This window comes from Manis pentadactyla, chromosome 8, assembly GCF_030020395.1.
Source record: "Manis pentadactyla isolate mManPen7 chromosome 8, mManPen7.hap1, whole genome shotgun sequence".
Taxonomy (NCBI): Eukaryota; Metazoa; Chordata; class Mammalia; order Pholidota; family Manidae; genus Manis; species Manis pentadactyla.
The window spans coordinates 37,517,955-37,542,885 of NC_080026.1; the positions used below are offsets into that span (position 1 = coordinate 37,517,955).

The following is a 24,931-nucleotide window of genomic DNA, read 5'->3' on the forward strand; positions in this document are numbered from 1 at the left end:
TGAGGAAACAGGCAGTGCCCCCAAGTGCCGAATCACACCTCCTGGCTTGTGGTTGGATGGAGAGAGTGGATATCTGTTACCAATACGTCACATTAATTTGTCAGAAAGGCAAGGGTAATAGAGGGAGCTGAGCACTGGGGGGAGGTCATTACCCAAGTTGGAGTTCGGCCGGCTTACCAGGGTTAACACCAAAACTCTTGAGAAAAGTCTGAACAGTCTCTAGTGTTCACGAAAGGTCAATCTATCTATTTTTATGTCTCACTCAGAAAGTAGCTCCACCAGGAATACAGTAAGAGGTGGCATTAAAGAAGAGATTAACTAGTGCCTCTGAGAAAAGAGAATGACTTCAGCCGCATCGTTCCCCTTGAGGTTGGCCTGCCTCCAGCAAATATCACTTAATGCAGATTTTGCAACATGCACAGGTCTTCACCTAAGAGACCCTGGATTAAAACATTTCCTTCCCATTCCCACAAGAGCAAATCACATAACCTGAACCCGTCTTACCAGGGCCCAAGATTTGCTCATCAGAAAAGAGATGGGGAAATCACACCTTACACTCTACCCCCACACCCAAGATTTGCCTGACTGTCTCCTCTGTTAGATTTATCTGCTTCCTTGTATGCTAAATCACCTCCCACTTCTTCATCTATGAAGAGGTTTTTCCTCCCAACCCAGCTCACCACAGTCTCCAAATTTTCCTGCATTTTAAAAAAATTACAACCAACTGGCAAAGCATTTATAAATTTGATTTTTCTAATTGTTTCCTGAATCTTGGCCTGAATATATATATGGCTACTTAGTTAAAATCTATATCATCTGTATGTAATGAGAAATGTTGGGTGGTGGTAGGGGGTCCAGTGTTTGTTTCCATGTGGAGAGAACTCTCCAGGATAACACTCCTGGCATCTCTGCGCTCCCTATCACCCACTCCCCTCCCACATCACTTCTTCTCAGGACAGGGAGGGGTGGCTTGTGGAGTTAGCAAGGGTCTCTTAGGTGAAGACTCTCAGGAGTCAGGCTGCTGTAAGAAGCATACATTCTGTTCTGTTCCTTTATACTGTATATTTTATGGGAAGACACTTGCCCCCAGCCCTATTACTAAGTTCATCATCAGTTTCTAGAACCAGTGTTAGGAAGCCCACTCTTTGCAGATAGAAACCACATTCTCCAATATAAGCTTTCTCAACAATAAAGCTGTTGGGTATTTTAGCCTCTCAGCAGCCTTTCTTCTTTTATGTTATTCTTTAGTTCATTCAGAACTAAGGGAAGAGTTTTTTATTATGCCACCTCAAATTCCAATGATAGATGCACAGAAGACACCCAACTAAGAATATTTTAGAATCACAGAGCTTCATAGAGCAGGAAGATTCTAAAAAAAACTTTAAAGAAACAAATGTGGGGTGGGGGTTGTCACACAGCTGATTAGTACACAATTCCAGGAATTGGACACTGGTTTCCAAGTATCTGGCCTAGTGCATAGTGATTAAGATTCCTGTCTTTCCAATGGGTTTCAGCCCTGGGCAAGTTCACTATGGATTCAATGTGACCAAAGAAATGACAGTAGAACATTCTTGGGGTGAAAGGGTTATATCCAACTTTATTCCCATGGTGGCAGGTCAATCACTAGAATCTCATCCACTCAGAGCGAGTCTGTGTGCACCAAGCTGGTCTCTGCTTCTGGGCCTTTCCATCCCCGCAGCCATCTCAGTCTGTGTCCTCAGCACTGCCACCACTACAGCCTCTGTTCTCCTGAAGCCTTGCATCCATGCCACCGTGTTGTGCACAGCACTGGGCAGGGCTCTTTATATAGAGTCAATAATGACATATTGCCCACATGTGTGTAGTGAGCCAGCCAACCAGGGCCAGAGTGAGAATCCTGGTCACAGGAACCTTCACTTTATCCACAATCCCAAATTCTGTAGTCTGGCTACTTCAGCTTAAATTCTGATTCCCTCGCTTATTAGCCATGTATATATGCCTAATACTTAAACCTCTCAGCTCTGTATTTTCCCATGTGTATAATGAGCATGTTAATTGTGCTCTCTCTTAGGGCTGCTCTAAGGATTAAATGAGATAATTGATGCAATGCATTCAACCCAGTACCTAACTCACTGTAAAAAGTCTATAAATGTAGCTATTATTTTCCTACCACATATCGTGAAAGGATTGGCAGTGAATCAACTATAGCAGTAGAGAAATAAGAAATTATGCTGATGAAGATACTGTTGACATTTTTTGTGCTAAGAGCTCCAGTACTCTTTATGTTAGTACCCAACTGAGGAATGATGCTGCCTTTGAACTTCACAAATAGATTTGAGTCTCTTTCTGACATTTACAGTAGACATAACAACCAATATTTTTAAGATACAATCAACAGACGAAAACTTTGAAATAATGAAAGAGTAGGCTTTATCATAGAGCACTAATCCCTTGCACTATTTCATGAACTTGCTACTTGTTTTTTCCCTGCTATAGGCAGGATTTCTGGCTGCACATGTATAACATGTATCAGGTGAAAGCTGATATCATCATGCATGTATTTTTTTCTGGTTTATTACTGGAGTTCTTCTGTATTGCCTTATATATTCTCCCATCTTTTCCTTATGGCATGGGCCCATCTGGCCTGCTATTTTATCCTTTCTAGTGCCCATGATATTGGTCAAGGCAAGATCTCTACTCCAGGATTATTGTCGACTCAGAGGGGAGAGGGGGAGAATGGTGTGCATTTCTGTGTTGAAAGTCAGGAAATCAAATTTCCAGGTCTAATTTCACCTGAATTTGAATTTATGTAAACCACAAATTCCATAAATAGCCAATGTAAAGTACAGCTGACCCCCACCTCCTTCACCTTCCCTGCTGATATAAGAGCCAAGTGAGATCATAGATGGGAAAGCTCTTTGGAAATAAGAGCTATTTATTATTTATAACCCAGGTACTGGGCTGATACTTCCCTGAGTCTGCATGGGGTTCTTAGAACCCCTTGGAAGAGGCACATCTCTATCTGTGTTTCTGTCTTTAGTGGTTCTGTCCATTACAGAATCTAAAAGGACAAAATACAGACCATCCTGTGGGCTCTGAAGGAGACCACAGATGGTCTGAAGATGCAAAGGGCCACGGTACATGGAAATTCTTAGACTGGCCTCACTCTTACTTACTGTATGTCTTAATCCTATTCCCCATTCAAGATTATTCCAAGATTCCACCTTTCTGTGAAATGTCCTCTGAGAATCAAGACCACACGATTATGCACACAAAGCTAGTCACATAACAGATTGGTTTGATTGATTACCAACTATTTGACTACAAGGAATTATATTAGGGCATAATTCTCAAGGGATTTCTGGAGAACATGTCACTATCTCCTTGATTGAATTATTGCTAATAATGCCATGGTTACACCAAAGATAGGAAAATATTTTAAGAATATGCAAAGTTATTAATTTTAAACTTGAAAATACATTCTCGCCTGCCCTGTTTAGCCCCACTTTTGTTCCCAAATGCAATAAAAAGCCCTACCAAGAAATGATCTGTACAACTGTTGCCACCTATAGGTGACAAATGTAGTATATTAATTTTATCAGAATTCTGATGAAGCACAATATACGAAGGAAATGAAGATGTTTTATGGAGCCTCTACAGTCCTTGCCAAACACTAATCTTTTCTGGGTTTATTATCATTAGTATTATTTTTATGGTTCTTTAATTCTTATTTCAGATGCTCTCCTGAAAGATAACATTGGCTGATACATTTGTAAAGTTCTTTTCCAGGATAGAGGTTAAGAGTCTGGGCTCTGCAGGCAGGCTGCCTGCGTCCAAATCCAGACTTTACTGTGAACTGCTATCCGACCTTACCAAGTTAGTTAACTTCCTCAAGCTTTGATTGCCTGTAAATGGAGATACTAACGACACCTATCCCATAGAATTGATGTGAGGATGAAAGCAGATAATCCATGCAATGTGCTCAGCAGAGTGTCTGCACGTTAGAGGCATTCAATTAAATGCTAACTGTTATTACCATGATTAGTTTGCAAAGCACCTTCCTATACAGTTGCTGCAAAGTACTGTGCATTATTTTTGTTATCATTTGAGAGGTACACCATTAGCACATTACTGTTTGGCCTTGATCCCTCCTTATATTTTAAATATAAATGTTATGTGCCTTCAGATTTTTAAAGATACTTGAGGTGTGACAAGGCAATGCAGAGACTAGTTCTGGGTGCTTCTGACTGGAGCAAGAAAATGAGCTACTTTAATGCTTTCATATTTAATATTTGGGCAGGACTGCTGGAAAGACCCAAGCCAACAGCTGAGACTCTGCAAAGATTGTGGTTTGACATATATAGTGGCGTGGGTGTGGGGGATATTATTTTGTTTTTTCTTAATTTAAGCAAATAAATAAAAATCAGAATTTTAAATATCAGCAAATATTATTCTAGATTTATGGCCTAACCTTTAAAAGCAAAAGCTCTGGGTGCACATTTCTGCACAATAGCACTAAGCTAGATCTAAGTAACTGTTCCTGCTTCTGGACTAGGCACATGCTCTTGTGCTGACCACAGTCCTCACCATTCCCTACAGTTCCCCAATACTGAGGCTGAATGCCACCCGGCCCTTTTTGTCACTCTTGCACTGATGTTCTTAGAGTCAAAAAATGTCTATACTCACCTCTCATCAAAACTGTGAAAATAAAAGGAAGACTGAGAAGGCCTTGTGATTTTTCTTAAAATGGGCAGTTCCTTCATGGGGAAAATAGAAGTTCCTATGGCCAAAATCCTCACCTGACCTTTAACTACTTGATGGTGTAACTGGCCTGCTGCTAGGCTATTGCTTCCACACCCATAGGCAATAAGCTGTTATTGACTGAATCATATATTGCCCAGTCTGGGCAGAGGCAGAGATGGAGGTGGATTACAGACCTGCAGACTGTTGGATGCAGAAGTAATTCTAGTGCTTGTCCTATTGCCGAGAGAATAAGCTGGGTAATAAACCCTTTCACCCCAAGAACATTCCATTGTTATTCCTCCATCTCACTGAATCCACACTGAACTTGCCTGGGACTGAAACCCTCAGGCAAGACACCTTCCTTTCCATCACCTCCCTGGCCAACCTAGGCCTTATGATTGATTGAAGAAATGAGCCTCCAAGTATGAAATGTTTAGAAAACATGGTGCACTATTTGTGTCCCATAGATGGTGGATATTGTAATAGTAAATAACTCCTTTCTCATCTTCACCTTAATAACACTGAATTGCACTTATCACCCACCTGTCTGTCTCCCCTCCAAGATTACAAGTTCTTTTAGACTCATGGTCCTCAAATGTAGCATGTATCAGAATCACCTGGTGAGCTTGTTAAAAATATTTGCTGGGCCTCAGGCTTTCAGAGGTGGTAAGTCCGGGTGGGACTCAAGATCTGCATTTTGAACAAGCTCCCGCATGAAGTTGCTCATGCTGCAGACCTAGAGAGCATGGTGTAAGAGCCACTGTCCTAGAACAAGAGTCTTACATACCGTTACTTATTTGTACCATTTGTTGAGCACCTACCACTATGTGTCAGGGTCTGAAGGTGTTTTATTTCTAATACTTCCATCAATCCTGAAATAAAGGCATGTCTTATCACAACTTTACACCTGAGAAGGGATACTCCCAGGCCCTCACACATCCACAAAATGGGCCCACAAAATGGGCAAGGCCAAGATTCAAGCTCAGGTCTGTCTGCCTCAACAGCCTCCACTTCCCCCCTACAGGACACGGTTATATTCAGCCATGTATCATTTTCACCAAAACCTTCCACCTGATTCCTGGTAGCTTTACCAATAGGTATTTATTGAAGGAAATTGAGATCCACATTGCCAAGAAACAGGCAAGGAAAATGCTTGTGGTTCTTGAATAAAGACAAAAGGAGAAGATATTCAGGTGAAGAGAAATTACACTGAATGCCCTCTATTTACCCATATTTGGTGCATCCCACTCTTTCCAAGTATTTTTAGTATTATCCTATATAATTCTTTTTTTAAATGCCTAAAAATTAGCATGACATGTAAAGGGGCTCTTGCCTGGTGTTTTCCTAATCATGGAGCAACTTTTCTGTAATAGGAATCTATTCCCTAGTCTGCCTCTACTTTCAAGGTAGCCATTGGAGATTGAAAATTAGCTCCATCAGTAATACTGCAGTAGATTGATATATGATGAAATAAGCACCCCTTTAAGGCAGGGAAGGCAGCCAGAAGGAAATCTAGTCATGTTTTGTGTCACTTGCTGAGCAACCTTGGGCAAGTAACACTGTCACTCTGAGCCTTGTTTTCTTATCTTTAAAATGGGTGTGTGAGACTTGCAGATTTGTGAAAAGGCTTATTGACAAAGTATGTTCAGTATCTTTTACACGGTGGGTGCTTAATTGTAGTTATTATTGTCACGTCTAAGTCCTGGTCCTACTTCCTTGTGTTTGGATACAATGTTTGCCTGAAAGAGGAAAAGAAGCTGAGAAATGTGTTATGAGCTTTAACCTCTCCACACTTACTGCTTTTTGCATCTGTTTCTCCCTTTCCTTTTACCTCAGACCTTAGGAGTTACTTGAACAATTGAATATATTCATGTTTACAGGGTTTCCCTACGATAATCATTGCATGTGACTGCAGTGTTTTATAAAGTCCTAGAGACCACAGATAGCACCCTATAAATATCCCTGTTTGAATCAGTATTATTAGAATCTCAGGGGGAGAGGTTGCTACGGTGCAGGCCTGTCACTACTATTTTTTGAGGCCTTGGGCCTTCTAGAATCTACAACCAAAGACCTGAAGATGTTCTTTCAAATTAGGACTTGTGAAGGGACAATATACAGACATGACAAGGCTTCTGACAATTTTAATGTGTAAATTTCATGGCAATTTGAGGAACTGTATGCTTTTTTTTTTTCATATAGCCATATGCTGGCTGAAATTCAATCCCTACCCATATTTAGAAACAGGACAACTAATAATTCTTACTAAGAAAAGAGAGGAGTTTGAAACTTTAAGAATAAGGCACTTTACCTGAACAAATTTCAAATGGATCCATTTAAAATGAAATTAAGTGGCACTTAACCGGTTTGCAAATTGGGACCTATTTATCTCAGTAAAATGATTAGAGTCTTGATTTATCCTGAAAATTGCCTTTATTATTACATTTAATTATTGTTAAAGACTTGTAGGTTCTCTCTATCCCTTTAAACTTCACTTTATACAGGCAATAATTGAATATTGGGTGGAATAACTTGATTTTCCAATGAAATATGTCTCTAATATTTTCCTCTTTTTATTGCAGAAATTGAAACAAGTTGAAGAAACAAAAGGAGATCCTGAGAATAGATTATCTAAAATATCCCTGGAGTCGTTCAATAAATATAACAGTAAAACTGTGACTTTATTAGAAAAAGAGAAGAACTCACTGAACAAGGTTGAAGAACAAAAGGAAGAAAAAGAAAGAAATGAACAGGCATCTCTGAGTAGCTCTGATAGGCCTGGGGTAGACAATTTGGAATCTCTGAGTGATTCTTTATATGATAGCTTCTCTTCCTGTGCAAGTCAAGGTTCAAATGATGTATAAAGGACTTGTGTTTCCTTAGTGAGCTGGAAATGGAGCACTTAAGAAACAGGGGTGGCAGGGCAGCAGGCAGTGACAACAAACTCCTTCAACACTAGAGCCTACACTGTTAGATTCACAGCAAGCAACCCCCTGGAGCTTACTATCTTGACAGGGCAGGAAAGATCAACTCCATTTGTCCTGCTTCGGAGAATGGAAAACAAACACACCAACAATACAGTCTTAATTTTGCACTTTTTTTTTTTGAATACTTGTACAGAAGTTGTAAATTTTTTGGAAAAGAGATTATATTTGTAGCAAAAAAAAAAAAAAAGCCAGCAATAAACTGAATCAGTGCCATGCTCTTGAAACAATGTCCTAGATCTTAGAAGTTGATAATATATTTTTTAAAAATTCCAACTAAAGTTTGTGTTCAGTTCAGCGTCCTAGTCCTTCAATTGTTTGTGGGTACACTCTGTAAAGCTACACCAGGGCCTGCCAAAAACCAGATGGCTTACTGTAATCTCTATCTCACTGTTTCAATTGGATATAAACTTTAATTCTAGTACAATTTCCAAATTGTTGCCAGAAAGATTCAAGTTCTAGTAACAAGTGTAATTCTGCTCCTACTGAAAAAGGTAAAGGGTACTGACGTGTGACACTGGTCGGAAGGGGTAAGTGACAGAAGGGATAAGGGTCAGAAGTGACCTGATTCCATTTTCAATAGCAGGTTTTCCCTCCAAGCATTTTCTACATCCTCTTGTACTCAGTACTCTATGATTCTCAACATTGTTGATTTTATCTTCCTGCTTTTTATTAAAATACAGGCAATCTAAAAATGAAAGCAAATTCCTGTTTGCAACGTTCACTTTTTTAAAAATAAAAGGAACGGTTGGTGCTAAAAAAATTCCTACTTTTTAATATCCTTTTTTCTACAAAGTCTGTTTATATGTAAGGATAAATTCTATTTTAAAGGTTATTTGTATTTTTTCTAGATGTGAACTATTTATAAGCGCTTTTGTACAGGAGCTTGTAAACTAGGTATAATAGAAATATTTTTAGGATCTATATGGTTACTTTAGTACATACTTGTTTAAGAGTATTGTATGATCAGTGTTATTTAGTTAATTTGTGCAATTTGTTACATTTTAATTTTATCTTAAATGATATTATGTAAAGTGTCATTGTCTTTCAGACTTAATTATTTTGATTCATTTCTGAATAAAAGTATTACAATCGCACCCTTTTGAAAATTTTAAAGAAGTCGTTCAAAGGCCCTTTGGCCCAGTTATTTAAATCACACACGTGCTCCAAGATGAATTCCCCAAAGGAATCAATAAACAGGCCCTTTTGCTCCAGGATAGTTATTCAGCCAATGGTAAGGCCACAGTCTGCAGACAAGCGACTAATGGTCAAAGCATTTCAGTCTCGCCGAGAGGGGTTCATGACTAGAAATAAACGAAGAGAGAAGCAAAGGGAAAGGAGCCTGGGGCAGATGTGGAACGATCTTTGCAGAGGAATTACAAGAAAGTCATTTCCAGCCCTGCTCTGCTGGCAGGGTGGGGAAATAAACAATCAGCGTCCCGGCCTGAGAGCTTCCTCCAAGAGAAGGCCCAAGGTGCAGTGTGAGGACGGGCGAAGCTTATGAAGCTACTTCCACAGAGACGGATGCTCCCAGGGGACTTAGGAGACTGGTGGGGGGCGGGGGCGGCAAGGCGCCCGCGACCGGCCAGCAGGCTCGCGCACCACCTGCTGCAAGGCTCGGCCGCGGGGACGGCGAACTGCACAGTGGCGTCCCCGGGAGAACTCGAGGTGGGTCGCTCGGCGGGAGAGGAGAAATGGTGGGAGGGGACCCAGGCGGGCAGCGACCGGGCCCCGGGCTGGGACGGCGCGCAGAAGACGACGCGAGGACATGCCCTAGGAAGCCGCGGCTCTGGGGGAGAGCACGAGGAAGCTGTCCGGCTTTCCGGAGGCAGGGGATAATAGCAACTCCCTTCTTCACCCGACTTGGCTTCCTACTGGGGGCTGGCGCGGTTGTCCCCGGGGCGACCCTCTCCTAGACCGGGCGCTGTCACCACACCTCCCGCGGCGCGCGCCGGCCGAAGGAAGAAGGGTTACCGGGACCAGCGCGCCATCCAGGTCTGGGGTCCGCCCGGCCGCAGCTGAAGCCAAGCTTATTAATAAGGGGTCTTCTTGGAGGAAGAGCAGGCGCGGCTGCACCGGGCACCCGGGAGTGCCTGCAGGTGTGCGACTCAGTCGGGCGCACGGGAACGCGGCTGGCTGGGCGACCTGACTCCGGCCGCCCGCCGGCCCGGGCTCCGGGAAGGTGGGGAGCGCGCTCTGTGCTGGGCAAGCAGGCCTCCCCCACCGCGCCCCGGCGGCACCTGCTGCGCCTCCCCAATCTCGGAAAACTCCCCGCTCCCTCTCCCCCTGCCGCCCCAGTCCCGGGGTTGTGCGAAGGCGGGAGGGGAGGGAGCTAGGAAGGGGTGGGGACTGGGAAAGATTGTCCCAGCCTTCCCCGCCCTCCACCCCCACCCCAACTCGGCAGCCGTCACGTGGTGCCTAGAGTGGGAGGTGGGGAGAAGAGGCGAGACTTTTTTGGGTGCTCGGGAGCGTCAGTACTTCCTTCAGTCTCAGCCGCTAACTCCGGCGCCGCCGCGCTCTGCCCCGGAGCGCGAGCCAGAGGAGCGGCGCCCGGGAGCCCGGGCGCGGGCGATGCTGGAGCCGCCGGCGGCACCTGCGGCTCCTCCGGGCGGGGGCGGCGGGGGCCTGGGCGGCCGTAGCGCGGGCCCCGGCATCCTCGGCAGCCACAGCCGCTGCGGCCCGGGCAGCCTCCGCCGCGGTTGCCGCCTCTGATGCGCCTGCCCGCGCCCGGCCCCGCGGCTCCGGGAGGATGTGGGTCCTCGGCGTCGCAGCAACTTTCTGCGGATTGTTCTTGCTTCAAGGTAAGAAGACGAAGAGGCCAGCAGCCTGGGCAGGCGCGCGCACCCGACCTACCCGCCGGCCCCCTCCGCCGCCGGGCGCCCACTTCCCGACGCGCGCTGCGCTGGGGTGGCCCAGCGGGATTTGGTGGCGGCGGCGGCTGGAGCCCAGAGGCGTGGATGGGAGAGCATCCGAGTACCGCGCTGCGCGAGGAGAGGCGGGAACGGCGGGTTTGCGGAGCCCCAGCTCCCACTGCAGGTGCTCGGGCGGCACGGTCTCGAGAACCTGGGGCGGAGGGAGGGCCCGAGCAGTGCCCGAGCCTCCGCGAGGGAAAGGGGACCAGAGCTCCTGAACCCCCCCAAGTTGTCAGACATCTCTGGCAAGCGCTGCTAGTGGCGCCGCCGGCAGGTGAGCGGCGCGTGGGGCAGCCTGGGCTCCGGGCGCGCGAGGCAGGGTTGCGGCGCTCTAAGTGCAGGGCGGCTGTGGGTCTGGGATGCGGACGCGCCGGTCTGGGGCTCACCCGCCCAGGAGCAGGAGGAGTTTGGGATAGACTGGAGCCAGTAGATCCGAGCGGAGCCGCAGGGCTGGAGCGATGAGAGGTGCAGAAACATCTCCGTCCTGCTCTCTAGTAAGCGATCGGCACCCTCGACAAATGGTGCCCTGAAAGCCGGGAAGAAAAGGCTGTGGTGTCGAGGCTCGAGTGTGTGCGTATGCACACTTGCCCCTTTCCACACGCTACGGCCACCCCCGCTGCTTCAGGAACGTCCCGAGGACAGGCTGGAGACTTGGGGCACAGTAGCAGTCGGCGGCCGGCACATCCTCCCGGGCGTCCCGGCTGGTCCCGTAGAGAGCCAAAGTAGCCCCAGGGCAGGAAAACTGACATCAAAAATAAGACTAAAAAGGCGGCAGGGAATGCAATACGCGTAAGGTGTTAAAGTAGTAATTAAGTAATTTGTAACCGTTTAACAATTAGTCGACTCCTTTGGCGAAGACGAGCTGCTGCACGTCTCTGGAGCTTCGCTCTCGGGTTGTATCCCCCTCTATTCCGCTTCGGTGGTGCTCTTTGTTTCTGGAGCGTTGGTCCAGGGGCAGCGGGCAGAATTTCACCTCATTCTGCTAGACCCTGGGTGTCCGCGCCGCCCCTGCGGGTTTCCGCCACGTCACCTTTCTTGAAGACCTGAGAGTGCGGAGCCCGAGATGCCCGGCGGCAGGGGCTTGAGCGGGTCATGCTTTCCATATGGCCCCTGTGGGGGTTGGATCTGAACCCGACTGCGTCTGTCCCGCAGGCTTTGCGCTGCAGATCCAGTGTTACCAGTGTGAAGAATTCCAGCTGAACAACGACTGCTCCTCCCCCGAGTTCATCGTGAACTGCACAGTGAACGTTCAAGACATGTGTCAGAAAGAAGTCATGGAGCAGAGTGCGGGTAGGCCTCCGACAGCCCTGCTCCTCCCCTATCCAGCCGGCCAGCGGTGGGAGGGAGCGGGCCGGTAAATCACAGGCTACAGGACTGACTTTGATTGAATTGCACACCCTGGTTATCACAGATTTACTTTTACAGTGCTGAGAAAATGAAGAGTTCCAAGTTACTTTAATCTCATTAGAGTTAATTACCGGGGCTTCTCCCCAAGGGACGCAGGCAGGGAAGTGCATTTAAATTAGTGGCTCTCCTCTGTTTACTCCCCTCACCCCCCTCTGCTAAAAGCTGATCAGGAGGCTCAAAGTAGACAGATAACCATCAAGGCTTGGGCGTAGCCTGTGAGCGATGTCAGCCTGAAATATGAAGCTAGTTGAAGTGCCCAGAGGTCAGAGCTTGAAAAATGTGTTTTGTCATAGAGCCATGCCATATTTCTTTGAAGAACACTACAGGATCTTTATTTAATTTTAGAACTAATGCATCAAATTCCAGGCACAAATTGCCAATTTCTTTCAAAGGAATGTAGTTCCCAGCCCCACAAGCTTAGCTGCTGGCTGGCTGAGGAGAGGGCCTGGGTATCAAGCAAGGGCAGAAGCGGGGTGTTGGGAGAGCAATTTCACTTATTCACTCCAGCTGACCAAAGTCTTCTCACTGAGGCGGGAGTCCCTACCCCCTCCCAATAGTCTTATCCCAAATCAAAGTCCCCTAAAAGGGCAACTGGAACTTTGAGGAAATGGGTGAACTGTGGCTTCATTTCCAAGGTCAAACCCATCAACAGGGCTGTTGCCATTTTAAGGATAGTGAAAAGATGGCTTGGTGAATGACCGGAAGCCTTGCCCCTCACTAGTCTGCTGAAGTGCACTGCCCACAGCATGGCAAATGGGTTAGAACTATGAAGTGATTCCCCTAAGCCACTGGTAAATTAACACAAGGGCTGGTCTTACAGCCCACCCCTTGCAAAAGTGCGTCCTTCACAGAGAAGGGCCTGGAAATGTCTTGCTGCCGGCCACACGGCTGTGGGGGAGCAGAGAGCTCACTGCTGTGCCATGATGGGGGTGTGTGCCAGTTTAAGGGCTGTTCTTTGTACATCATCCCTGGCTGGGTGTGTGGATTCTTACCACCAGAGCAGCTCTCGGGGAAAGTCTGAGTCGTCATTGCCCTCAAGAATAAGTCTTCCCAAGAACAGTAGCATGCGCTGGTTTGCCATAAGGATTCGGGCTATTAAAAAAGCAAAACAAAACTTAGCGATGATTCTTGAGCTAAGGTGGATACAGATGATTTTGGTAAGTTTTTCTTTTCTACTTGTGTTTCATTCTTGAGCGCTTTACCGTAGCAAAAATTGACTGCCCTTTTACCAGAGGAACTGCTGTGATTTGAGTTAGAATCTCTCTGAACACTTTGTTTCTTTCAAATCTTTGCACCTTTCTTCCAGGCAGTATTTTAGAGCCAGAAAAATGCAGATATACTATGGACGTGTTAGGAACTTCCTCGGAATCCTCTGCTTACCTGGGCATCATATTTTATAAGCTGGGATATGGTTACAAGGAGAGAAAAAGATATGAGCCAAATGACAGCCAGAAGAGGCGTCCTTTTTCTGAGAGACGTTTCTTCCTCTCTTAAAGTGGATCTGGGATGAATATCACACACTCCATTTTCAAAGTACTGTTTTTCTCCTTGCTTCAATCTTGCAAACCACACAGTAATAAAGGCAGAGTGGGCATTATAATGCCTATCTTATCTGTGGGAGCCTTTAGCACAGACAGTCTGTAAGTGCTGGGCCTGAACTTGCCCTTAGCTCAGTCAAGGTGGGCGCCTTGTCTCCAAACCAGGTTCCTCTGGCTGCATCTCACAGGTCAAAAGGTGGGCAGAGCCTGAAGTAAGGCAATCAGTTGTGAAGTCTAAGAAACAGTTAATGGAAAAACCAGTTATGGGGGGGGGGCACTCACGTTCTATGTACATGGAATTCACATTCTGAGCCTGATTCCTGTAGAAACTGGCCACATGTACGTTCCTGTGTCAAAAGGGCAACGTTCAGGGTGGCTTCCAAGGCACTTGCATTTTCATCTCCATGTACTTGTTAGAGCAGATCAGTGAGGCTGCCCGCTGTCCTCAGGTTGGTGGGGATGGAGAGCCAGCCTGATGCTGATGAAGTAACCACAGCACAGGACAGTCAGCCAGCAGTGAGAGCTGCCTTCTGGTGTGAGCCCTGTGCATCAGGCACTGTCCTCGGCACTTTATGTGGAGTGTCTCAGGAAATCTGGTGACCCTCTTTTGAGGCCCTTGTTTTCACCAGCTCCTAATTCTATTTCAAGGCTAGCTTCTCCACTCTGGAGGAAGAAAGTCATGCCTGTTAAATGATACTATTAGGAATCAAAGTAAGAATTGTTTTACTTGATCAATAATATTGTTCTGAGAAGTCTTAGCATGTTAGATCTGGAAGGGCTCTGACTCCTAGTTGAAGGTGCACATCAGAATCTTCCTGGGGGAGTTTTATTCAAATCCACATGCCTCATGTCCCCACTTGCAGAAGCGAGTTCTAGAGGCTTGTGGTGTACTTGGCCTTGCGGCTTTTATAAGCTCCTCACTCGGTGCCTCATTTGGAACTGCTAATCTAGACCGACCTTGTGCCCTAGAGGAGGAAAACAAGTTCTAGAAAAGTTAGATGTCTGTTCTAAGTCCACCAGCCAACTGCTTCCTGGTCCACCGATGTTCTTTACAGCATATTGTAAAACATGCCCCCAGGTTTGCCTGAAAAGAGAATCCAGGCAAAGTGCTAAAGGCTGGGCAGATTTGCATGTCTGTTAAATTCACCTAACAGGCTTAGTGAACTGGTTAAGTGGGTGGGCCACAAGGTGGATGGTGGAATGCTATGAGAACCTGCTAGTAGGATTTTGTAAGTTTGAGTGCTTGTGGACTGCCATTTTTCATAGTATAGAAAAAAACAGAGTTTTAAACAGACTAAGAGATTTTAATGATCCAAGCAAGTTTGACATTAAGCTGTAATGAAAGGCATTCTCTTTCCAAAAAATACCAGCAATACAATATGCCCAGGCCTTTAGTTAGTCCTTTCTGGATTAAGTCTGCAAACTCAGCTCTTATGAATTTTGAAGCTGGGACATTTAATTTTCAATTGGGAAGTATATTTAAAATTAACCTTTCCTATTCCCTACAGTGGCATTCTTATTAGGTGCTGAGATTATTTTCCGCTGTTCTTTGTCCCCTGGTCATTTCTGGAGTAATAAGGCTTGGGCTGGGCTGTGGGGAAGGAAAGGCTTCTTTCATTGTCCTTACTAATTGATATTTAAATGTTTGCAGAACAAGTGACTTGTTCTCACAAGCTCTGCACTTAATTAGCTGGCATCTACTTCCCAGCACCCTTGATAATGATATTTCTTTTGCTGTTGCTTATCACTGCACTCTGCAAAATATTTCAAACATGGATTTTCATTTCAGAATAGAAGCCCCTCACCAATAAGAATTTTTAGACCAGCATATAAAGAATGGGAATTTGCATTTGTTTGACAGTGCAATCCTGTAATTAGAGTTTTTCCTCTTGACTAGATAAGTGAAAGGGGCGTAATTTAATTTTTATAGACAAGCCAATTTCTGCCCTTAATGAAATATAGCTCTGTCAGTGAGCAAAATGTTACAGGTTCTCCTAAACCTTATTTAAAAGTTAAATGCAGTATATTGAGAGAAGGTTCATGGTCTGAATCAGTAACCTAATCGATCTCTTCACCCATCCATTGCAACATGCATTAATCTATTTGTCTGTTTTGCAATACAAGAGTTACTGATTTATATGCCATGTTGCATCTACATTTATGGCTGTATAAGTAATGGCTATTTTCCTTTTGGATTGGTTAGTTGCTCATTAAGTTGGGCAGGGATGGCTCCATGCCTCAGATAGGTTAATTTTACACCTTTTTCATGAGCTAAATAAGGGATAGCAAATGAGGACCTGATGGTCCCTAAAATAATCAGTCATCCACTCACAGCAGAAAGAAATAAAAAGCCAACCATGGCCTATGTTTCCGCAAGTATATGTCCTGCTTAATTTCACCACAACTTAAAACAATAGGCTCTGGTTTGTCCTTGGGGTGGACTTGGCAGGAAGAAGGGCCAGTTCTGCTAATCAGTATTATATCACGGTCCCTTTTACACCAGGATTCTTTAATTTAAGGTGCACACATGCACATATGTGCACCCACACACACAAAATGGCACATCTGTGTATGTATATTTTTATGTGTTTGCCTGTCTATATTTGCATACACACTTACATAAACCTTGTAAGAAAAATAAAAATATTAAGTCCTCCTTTGCTGATGTTCAAGTCATAAATTACTTAATCTTAAATCATATGCACAAAGATATTTTCTAACATTTTTTTTCCCAGAACAACTGTGTTAGAAAGACCAGTGATATGTTAATCTTCCAGTGGTCCCCTCACCACCACTGTCCTCTCTTTCCTTCTCCTACCATCACTGTCCTGTCATTTACCTTTTAGACATCCCACCTATAGTCCTTTCTCACCCTCAGATCCATTTTGAATCAGGAGGACTGTGCTCTAAGAAAAAAGTAAAAAAATAAAAGTCAAAAAAAAGTCACTGTATTTTAATTTTGCCAAGGAGACTTCAACAGGTTGCAAAACTTTAAAAAAGAGTTGTCAGGAAAGATATCCTCATATATTAACAGCAGCCCTGCTAACAAGGTTTCCATGTCAACTTCAATAAAGTTGTAAATTACACAGGATAAGATTCTGTGCAGTGCATGTCAATATCACTCCCTCCTTTTCAGCAGGACACTAAAAGAACACCTTTCTCTTTAGGGCAAGACATTTTGCCAATCAGTTTGTTCACTTAGTCCTCAAGAAGCATCCGTCTCTCTTTCATGTGGCAGGCTCGGCTGGCTGCTGAGGACTACTGGGTACATATCAAATGTCTTCAGTTTCTTGGACTCTCCAGTAAGCCGAGCATTTGTTTATGTTAACTTTCCAGCTGAAGAAGCAGCCAGTGCTGACCTCCCTCTCAGTAGATGAAGTATTTGAGGATTGATCCGACTCTCCCATAACGCTAATTCCTCCCACTACGATTTAATGAAACTTCCTTCATTGATGGTTTTCCTAATGAGTTTAAACAGACAGGCTTCAAAGCTGGGGTTTTTTCCCAAGTGAAAAATGAAACGAAGTATGAAAACAAAACACTGTTTCCTTTGAACTTTGAAAAGGAAATCTCCTTCCCTTATGTATTGCTGAAACAAAATATCTGAATTTATAGCCTGCATCCTCTCTCTCTCCTCCCTTCCCACCCTTCTTTTTTCTTTCCATGCTTCTGGAATGATTGACTGACTTAGGTTCTAACACCCAAACGCCCAACGGCAAAGATTTATTAGTACACTTTGCAGAAAGATTGCACATCCTGACCCCTGTTTTTATTTGTTGAATGGAAAGTCTATTTGGTTCCAGTAGGGGAGAGAACACCAATGCTCCAGGCTTCCCATGCTTGGTAACTTTGAAGATGTTATGTGATGTCCCAGAGGCTTAGCTTCCTCCCCTGTAAAATGTAGAAACCACCTGTTTTCTTGTGAGATGCATCAAGACAATGAGCAACGCTGTCAGTATAACCATCTTAAGCAATCAGTCCTGAAGGTAGAATCCTTCCAAAAGACTCATCAGGAGTTGCTCCATCGCTAATAGTACCTGCCTGTAGGGGCTGGCGGGGATATCTTAACATTAAGTTACTGTGCACACTATTTCCTCATTCTCGGACTGAGAGAGTCCTTGAATTTAACCTTTAATTCCTTGCAATAGAAGTCTCATAACTAGCCTAGAAGGTTCACAGTGAGATAATATCCTAACTTGATAGATAGTGAATCTGGGATGCAAAGGTCAGCAATTTGCTCAAGACACACAGCCAGTGGGACTAAAATTCAAGTTCTTTCCTTTCCCCAGGATTTTTTTCAATCATTATAATGTCATTGTTTTTGCTTTTTAAATAACTTTATACATATATAAAGATATATATTATAAAATATATAAGTATACATATTTATGCAGTATAATTAATGTGCCATAAAATTTACCCTTTTAAAGTATACAATTCATGGTTTTAGCTATTCACAGAGCTATGAATATAATCTATTTCCAGATACATATCTATATTTAATTCTAGGACATTTTCATCATCCCAGAAAGAAAACCTGTACCCTTCAGCAGTCACTAATCTGGGAATCACTAATCTACTTTCTTGTCTCCATGGATTTGCCTAGTTGGATATTTCTTATGAACGGAATCATACAATATGTGGCCTTTTGTGACTGGCTTCTTTCACTTCAAGGGTCATTCAGTTCACTTCCCATTTGGAGGTGTGTCTTTCTTCTTGGGCAGCAATCTGAAGAGAAAGCACAAATTTGGCAAACCCCTGAATTATAGAGTGGGATGGGACGAGATGGGGTGGGATAGGGCATGGTTATGCACCTTGGAACTCCTTGGGCTAATTAGCCAATTTGCTGAGTTGAACTAAAACCTTGTACTGAGAGCAAGTCATTCCAGGGAGCCGCCGGGCAAAGGAGTTCATGTTTATCACGCATCTGCTTCGTGCTGAGCACTGAGCTTTCCATCCATTGCCATCTGTTAAAGAGTTAATCTCCTTTACCATGAGGGTATCTTGAATTGGTTTATGTTAACCACAGAAGTATCAGGCACCTGGATGGGCTATTCCTGATACCTCGAGTTCTTATCAGTGATCCCAGATCCTCTTGGGCTAGAAAGGAGCTTAATTTATAATTTTACAGATGGGAAGAGTATAGCACAGAAAGGTGTTTTCTTTCCTGAGGGTTAAACTTTCTTCCCTTGAGAGGGCTGGAAGGTGGAGCAGGTTGAGAAATGTTCTGGGGAGAGATCTTAGTTAAGAAGATGGGACTCCAGCATGAGTTGGTCATCTACAGTGAATACTCAGTGAAGCTCAAGTCTCACGTTTTTCTCCCAAAACCCATTCACTGGTAATATCCTTTATGTTTGCAGAACCACTTATTCTTTTTAAAGTGGGAAATCACTCTTCTTCTTTGTTGTTCCCTTAGTAAATACTAAGCTGGATTCTGCCTTGCCTTGTAGCTTTCATTAGGATAGACATGATTGTATTTTGCGGGGGAGGAAAATTACTGGTAGAAGACGATGTGTTTCCTCCCCTGGGCACTCCACAAAAGGCCACATCTATAACTTAGGAGCTCCGACCAAATGCATGTTGAATCAGCCTGCAAATAAACAAAAGAATTATGATACATGCCATTAATTCTTCGTCTCTGGGGTAAACTGGCTCATGGCTATGTTGTGATTCAGGAATTATTTTCAGGACAGAGCTGCAGGGCATGTTCTGTTATTAATAAATTGCTCACAGTCTTCTGATTGCCTCCAACAGTACAAAGCAAAGCAGGAAGTGAACTGAATTAAGTGCCATAGATAAGGTGAAACCGCAGAGAGTTTGTAATAAATTGCTTTTTTAAAGGAATGTGTCTAAATAGAGTAAAGCAGTGATGGTTCAAGACGTTAATTTCCAGCTTTATGACTTGGCAAACCATGAGAGGCATCCAGATGCAAAAGTGATGGAGGGTTGTATTATTTTAAGGAAGTTGTGACACTTGGTCCAGTGCATTTCATTTCTCACTGGACATGGACAATAGCTTTTTATGTTTTTCTATTTCTTGGACTTGTTCGCGGGAGCGGAGGAACTACTGGACACAGTGCCAGCGGCGGCGACACCAGGCATGTGGCGTGAGCCTGCTATCACTGCGCGGCTGCGCTTGGCCGGAGTAGGAATGTGGAGCAGCTTAGGGAGCCCTTCGCTGAGGCTGCCCCAGAGAGCACCGGCGGAAGCAGGTGTATTAAGTGACGCTGGGCCACGGGTTTTATGCCCTGTTTTATTGCTTATGCAAAATCTAGCATGCCACTGGGTCTCCGGGAACTTCAGAGAATCTGTTCAGCAATAACAAGAGACGAGGCAAGTGGACTAGCTTTTCATCCTGCGAAGACAGCCAAACTGGGAGTGCAAAGGGATATCAGGTTCAAAGAAAGCCTGAGATCCTTCCCAGAATTTTCCTGCTGTCAGAGGGAAAGGCAGCAAGTGGCAGATCCTCCCCTGGAGAGTGAAGAGCTTACTAATTTTCTTTGAAAAGCCCAACAGCTTTCTGCTCAGCCCAGGTTTGGCTGTGGGGAGGGAAAGAATAAAGTCAGCAGCAGACATTTGGCATCAGAGTGGATTCAGATCTGGAGAGACTATGCCAAGCCCTGTAAAACCTGGGTCTGCATGTCAAAGCCAACCAGGGACATGCTTACCTGCACCTGCTGAGAAGTATTTCTAGACTTGACTTACTTTCCTGGTGTAGGTGGTAACAAGAGGGTGACAGAGGGATGTTCTGACTATTTTATCTTTGTTTTTTCCAGCCAGCGGATTGCCTGGCACTGGATCTTTCAGTGTTTCAGAGTATCTTTTCCTAATCAAGTGAACTACAGCTTCATTTATTGGAGCCCATTCATGGCTGGCATTTGTGTATAGAAGGCTCCCAAAAACACACTGGCCATCTTGCTCTGCCCTCCCTCTCCTTCTTCCTCCCTCTCTGTCTTACACACCCATTCACACACTCAGTGGTATGCAGACACCCAATAAATATTGGCTGAATGAGTATACTTGAAGAAATCAAATTGTAGACTAAAACTAATGAATTTACCAGCATTTTAAAAATATGATACCAAAAATGAGGGAGCTTAAATCTCTAGCATAAGAAGGAAAATAGAACAGGTAAGTTTAATGTGTCTTTTGCTCTTTTAGTTAAATTAGACATAGCTGACTAATGCCTCTTTGTAATAGTTGTCATTTAAGGAACAATTCTGCATTGTAAGTTTTTCTAGTTTGTTAGCTTGCTTTCAAGGCTGATCTAGCTATGCTTTGAATAGGAGTGTTTTCTGGAAGCACACACACATCCCGCTGTATAACATCCAGCTAACCTGGTAGTTAAGTCAGCTGGGGACATGTCACCACCCAACTAATCCTATCAGCTGGAGGTCTAAGTTATTTGGAACTCTGTTACACTGAGGAGATCTGCCTTGGTAATGAACTTTCTAAGGAAGAAAACAAATGCCCTCACATAGCCCTGCTCCCCATGCAAACCTCTGCTCCCCGCAGGCCTCTCCAGCACAGGAGATCCAAGTTTAAAGTACCAATGGATGCGTTTCACAAAAGAGAGGCAATCTGACTTTCAGCTGGGGGGTGTACTTCTAAACGATTTAGTTTGGCCAGATTCAACCACAAAGGAAAGTAGAGAGGAAAAAAGACTGGTTTTGCTCTCCTAATGTCTGTATTGCACTTAAACTTTTCACTGCACTTTAAAAATCCAACCAATTGCTTGTGTTCTTGCCCCATTTATTGAATATCATTAGTATTGTTGCCATAAAAGGTGCTATTCTCATGTTGAAGCTCAAAGCAGCTCTGGCTATAATAGCTCCTAAGCAATGAGAAAGCCATAAAGACATCATTTACCTAACAAGATAGTACAGAAGTAGTTTGGTCCTGTGGTTGTCTCACAGCTCAGTGATGTCATCAAAGACACAGGTTCTCTCCATTTTCCTCTTCGCTTTCCTAAGCATGTTGACCACTCTTTGTCTGCCTTGTTGCCTCTTGGTCACAAAGTGGCTGCTAACTTCAAGCTAAAGGGAAACGATAGCACCAGGGAGCTTTTACCTGCAGATTTTCCTTTTAAATAGAAAACAAAAGTTCTCCTACAGTGCCCCCAAGAGAATTCTCCTTCTCTCTCATTGGCCAGAACATCATCTCACAGTTACTACTTGCTGTAAGGAAGAAGGCAGAGGATGGCTATTGGGTGGTCAACTGTCAGTGTCTGCCAGATCACCTTTTGAGAAATCCATGCACACAACCTGAAGAATTCAAACATAGTCCTTCCAGGGACCCTGAACAAAGAACAGGGATGATTCCCTCTTCTGAACATCACCCACTCTCTTGCCTAAAATGCACACTGAAATTCACTGCCAAAGGATTTTGATCCTGAATCACTATCACATTTTGAAAAGGGAAAGAAAACATATGCTTGTTCTTGATGTCCTGAAGTTTAATTCACAATGTCCATGACACCATGACATTCCAGAATTTTAGTTCATTGGATGCTGAGATACAGCAGAATAACTAAATTTTAATGTGAGGATATTTTCTACAGAATAGAATGCCATGTTCTGGCAACAAATACAAGGGCGATTTGGGTTAAATACTTTGATGTTCTTGGTTCATCCAACTGGAGTTAGGTGAATTTGTATGCAAGAAACTGATTATGAATCCTAGGGCCCCACTATGTTAAGCTTGCCATTTCCGAACAATACCCAGAAAGACTTCAAGGTTAAAAATGCAAGAGCACAGCTTCATAAATTATTGAAGGGCACAGTTAATACTGAGATAATAAGACATAAATATCTGTTCCCTCAATCCCCCATGGCAAACTGGGAAACAGAGACGCCAGCTGAAGAAAAGCAAGTGCCTGTGCAGGAACCTTCCTGCCTCTGAAAGTTGTAAGTGAGCAGAGAAGTCCAGACCTCATGTGAAACTGAAGGAAACTGACAACTGGCATCATACATTATGGGTGGGTTGTTTGCTTGCTATAATTAAGTTGGCATCAGTGGTTAACAGCCTTGAAAATTAAACCCAAGAAAAAAACTTTTGAAAAGGGTAATCAAAGGCTTCTGAATAATGAAGTTAACACATCCTGATTGTGAGAGAAAAAAACGTTCTTGCTGTGTCTTGTTTTGTTGTGGCTGTTGTCTTAACACTTTTATTTTCACTGTTGGGGTCACTGCAGATCCTTAGCATCACTTTCAGTTTCCAATCCTGTGGCCCGTCTGAGATGGACCTATGGCATTAGGGTCCCAAGTGTGGAACCTGGTGCCCCTCTTGAGCTTCTTTTTTTGCCCTTTAGAATGGGTTGTTAACATTCTTGTGTGGCTCAAATGGCAGGAATCCTTGGGCTTTTAAAATATTTACATCCATAGCCAAGGAAACGTACTTGAGAGCCAGAACACAAAATTGTCCAGAAGAAAACCATCTTCCAAGTCTTCTCCTTGCTTTATGCCTGATAAATGGTGCCCATCAGGGCGATAACGAGGCACAAATACAGCCAAGCCTCTTCTTCCTGAGATGTGTCCGTTAGACTGCAGAGACTGTCAAAAATCCCTCACGTGGTGTTCTTGAAGAGGAAAAAAAATTCTCGGAACAAATAGAAGATCTTTTTCTCGCAGTTTCTTTCAAAACTCAGTGTAAATACATGTAGTTCATTCTAATTGAGTGTCTCAAAGCATTTTTCTTTGAGGAGCTGTTCCTAGTCCTGCATAGAATATTTATTGTGATGTAATCATAACTCCGGTGCTGTAAGTGTTGGTTATTTTTCGAGTAGAGGAAGATTAGTCTCAGTTCCAGTTGAGCATTTACACAAGTAGCAGTTTGCCATAGAAGTTCAACTTTAAAACAAAATTGCATAACATGGGGTGAAAAGTAATGGACTATTAAAGCCTCTCTTTAGAAATTTCCATCTTTGTACGAGCAAAGAAAGCAGAGGCAAAGGAGGATATTGGAGAAGACTAATGCAGGATGGTCCATAAAGCTGAGAGAACACATGCTTTATGCCTCTGTTTTAATTGGCCATTGGGGCAGAGGCTAAAGTGAGAAAACTGGGTAAATTACTTCTTAGAAGCATTCTTAGAGCAAGTAGGTCATAGCAGAACTGTAGCCCCGTACCCTCTTGGATGGCCCAGAGTTCCATGTACATCCATTGGGGATTGGGGTGGGAAAGTATGCCATAGTCCGGACCCTCTTTCTGCCCCACTACAGCTCAACTCACCCAGCAAAAACAATGCTAAATGGTTATTCTGATTCTCAACGTCTGGAGGCCATTTGGGGTAGATAGTTAGAATATGCTTTCCAACTCTGCAGAAAATTACAACTAGAGTTAAGTTCTAAGACAGTGCAAACTGGAGCAAATGCAGTCAGGTGGGAGAATGCCCAATGGTCACCATCCTTTCTTCTTACCGAGGTTCTAAGCAAATTAAGAAATAAAACAAGGAACAAGTCAGATGAAGCCAAAAATATCACTATTGTTACTGAGAAAGACTAAGTTGTAGGGAACAGCTTTGCAATGAGGTGGGCTTCCAGATTAGCATCTCCAAATTAGCTGGTTACCCAGTCCAGACAAGGCAAGAGGGTAGTTTCTTGTCCTAAGGAGCAGGACTGCTCACCTACTTGCTGTGAGTCACTCACCATCAAGAAGGCAAAGGATGGGGATATGCAATGTGTGCCTGGCTCATTCTTCCACAGTTTACCCATCAGATGTGTCCCTCCACCTGCCTTGGGGAAGAAGGAATAGAGGTTAAAAGAGGCTGGGAGTTACACCGAGTCCTTTTCTATGGAAGGAAACAGAGCTCGGGGAGAAAACATCCCCCCAGTAATCTTCTCTCAAGCCCATCACACTGACAGCCATCTCAGGAGTCTCCAAACGCCTGTGAGGCATGAGTGAAGAAGTGAAATAGCACAGATGTTTGACGCTAGGTCTGTCACGTATGCAGACATACGCATCATGGTATTGGTCATTAGCATGAAAGGTGGGCCGGTGTGTTCACTAAAGCATTTTTGGTTAGAACATAGAAAAGTGAAACAGACTTATGCTTCACCCATACAAATATCTTTTATTAAAACATTTCCTTTGAAACAATTTCAGACTTAAAAAAGATACAAAAATAATACCATTTCCGTATACCTTTCAGTCAGCTTCTGCTGATGCCAATAACTTGCATGACCTCATACAGGATCAAAACTAAGAAATTAACTTTGGTGCAATACTGGTAACTAAACTGCAACTTGTGTTTAGATGTCACCAGTTTTTCCTCTTTTGTTCCTGGAATTCTATCCAGGATCACACATTGCATTTCGTTGTCATCTTCTGAGTTTCCTCTAATCTCTGACAGTTCTTCATTCCTTCCTTATCTTT

General features: G+C 44.0%; 2 protein-coding genes across 15 annotated transcripts in view; both read left to right on the forward strand.

The window, feature by feature from the left end:
* Nucleotides 1-8,800, forward strand: part of NCKAP5 (NCK associated protein 5) — a 1,007,163-nt gene extending 998,363 nt beyond the window's left edge. For 13 of the 14 annotated variants that reach the window (XM_057505668.1, XM_057505671.1, XM_057505672.1 and 10 more), the window contains one exon: nt 7,302-8,800. In XM_057505668.1, the coding sequence (XP_057361651.1) occupies nt 7,302-7,583 (282 nt within the window). In that variant the 3' untranslated portion in view covers nt 7,584-8,800. The remainder of the gene's footprint in view (nt 1-7,301) is intronic. The other variant, XM_057505675.1, reaches the window with a different exon arrangement.
* Nucleotides 8,801-10,186: 1,386 nt separating this feature from the next.
* LYPD1 (LY6/PLAUR domain containing 1) overlaps nt 10,187-24,931 on the forward strand; it is a 39,049-nt gene continuing 24,304 nt past the window's right edge. Inside the window, exons 1-2 of the mRNA XM_036886552.2 lie at nt 10,187-10,504; nt 11,768-11,905. Of these exons, the coding sequence (XP_036742447.1) occupies nt 10,453-10,504; nt 11,768-11,905 (190 nt within the window). The 5' untranslated portion in view covers nt 10,187-10,452. The remainder of the gene's footprint in view (nt 10,505-11,767; nt 11,906-24,931) is intronic.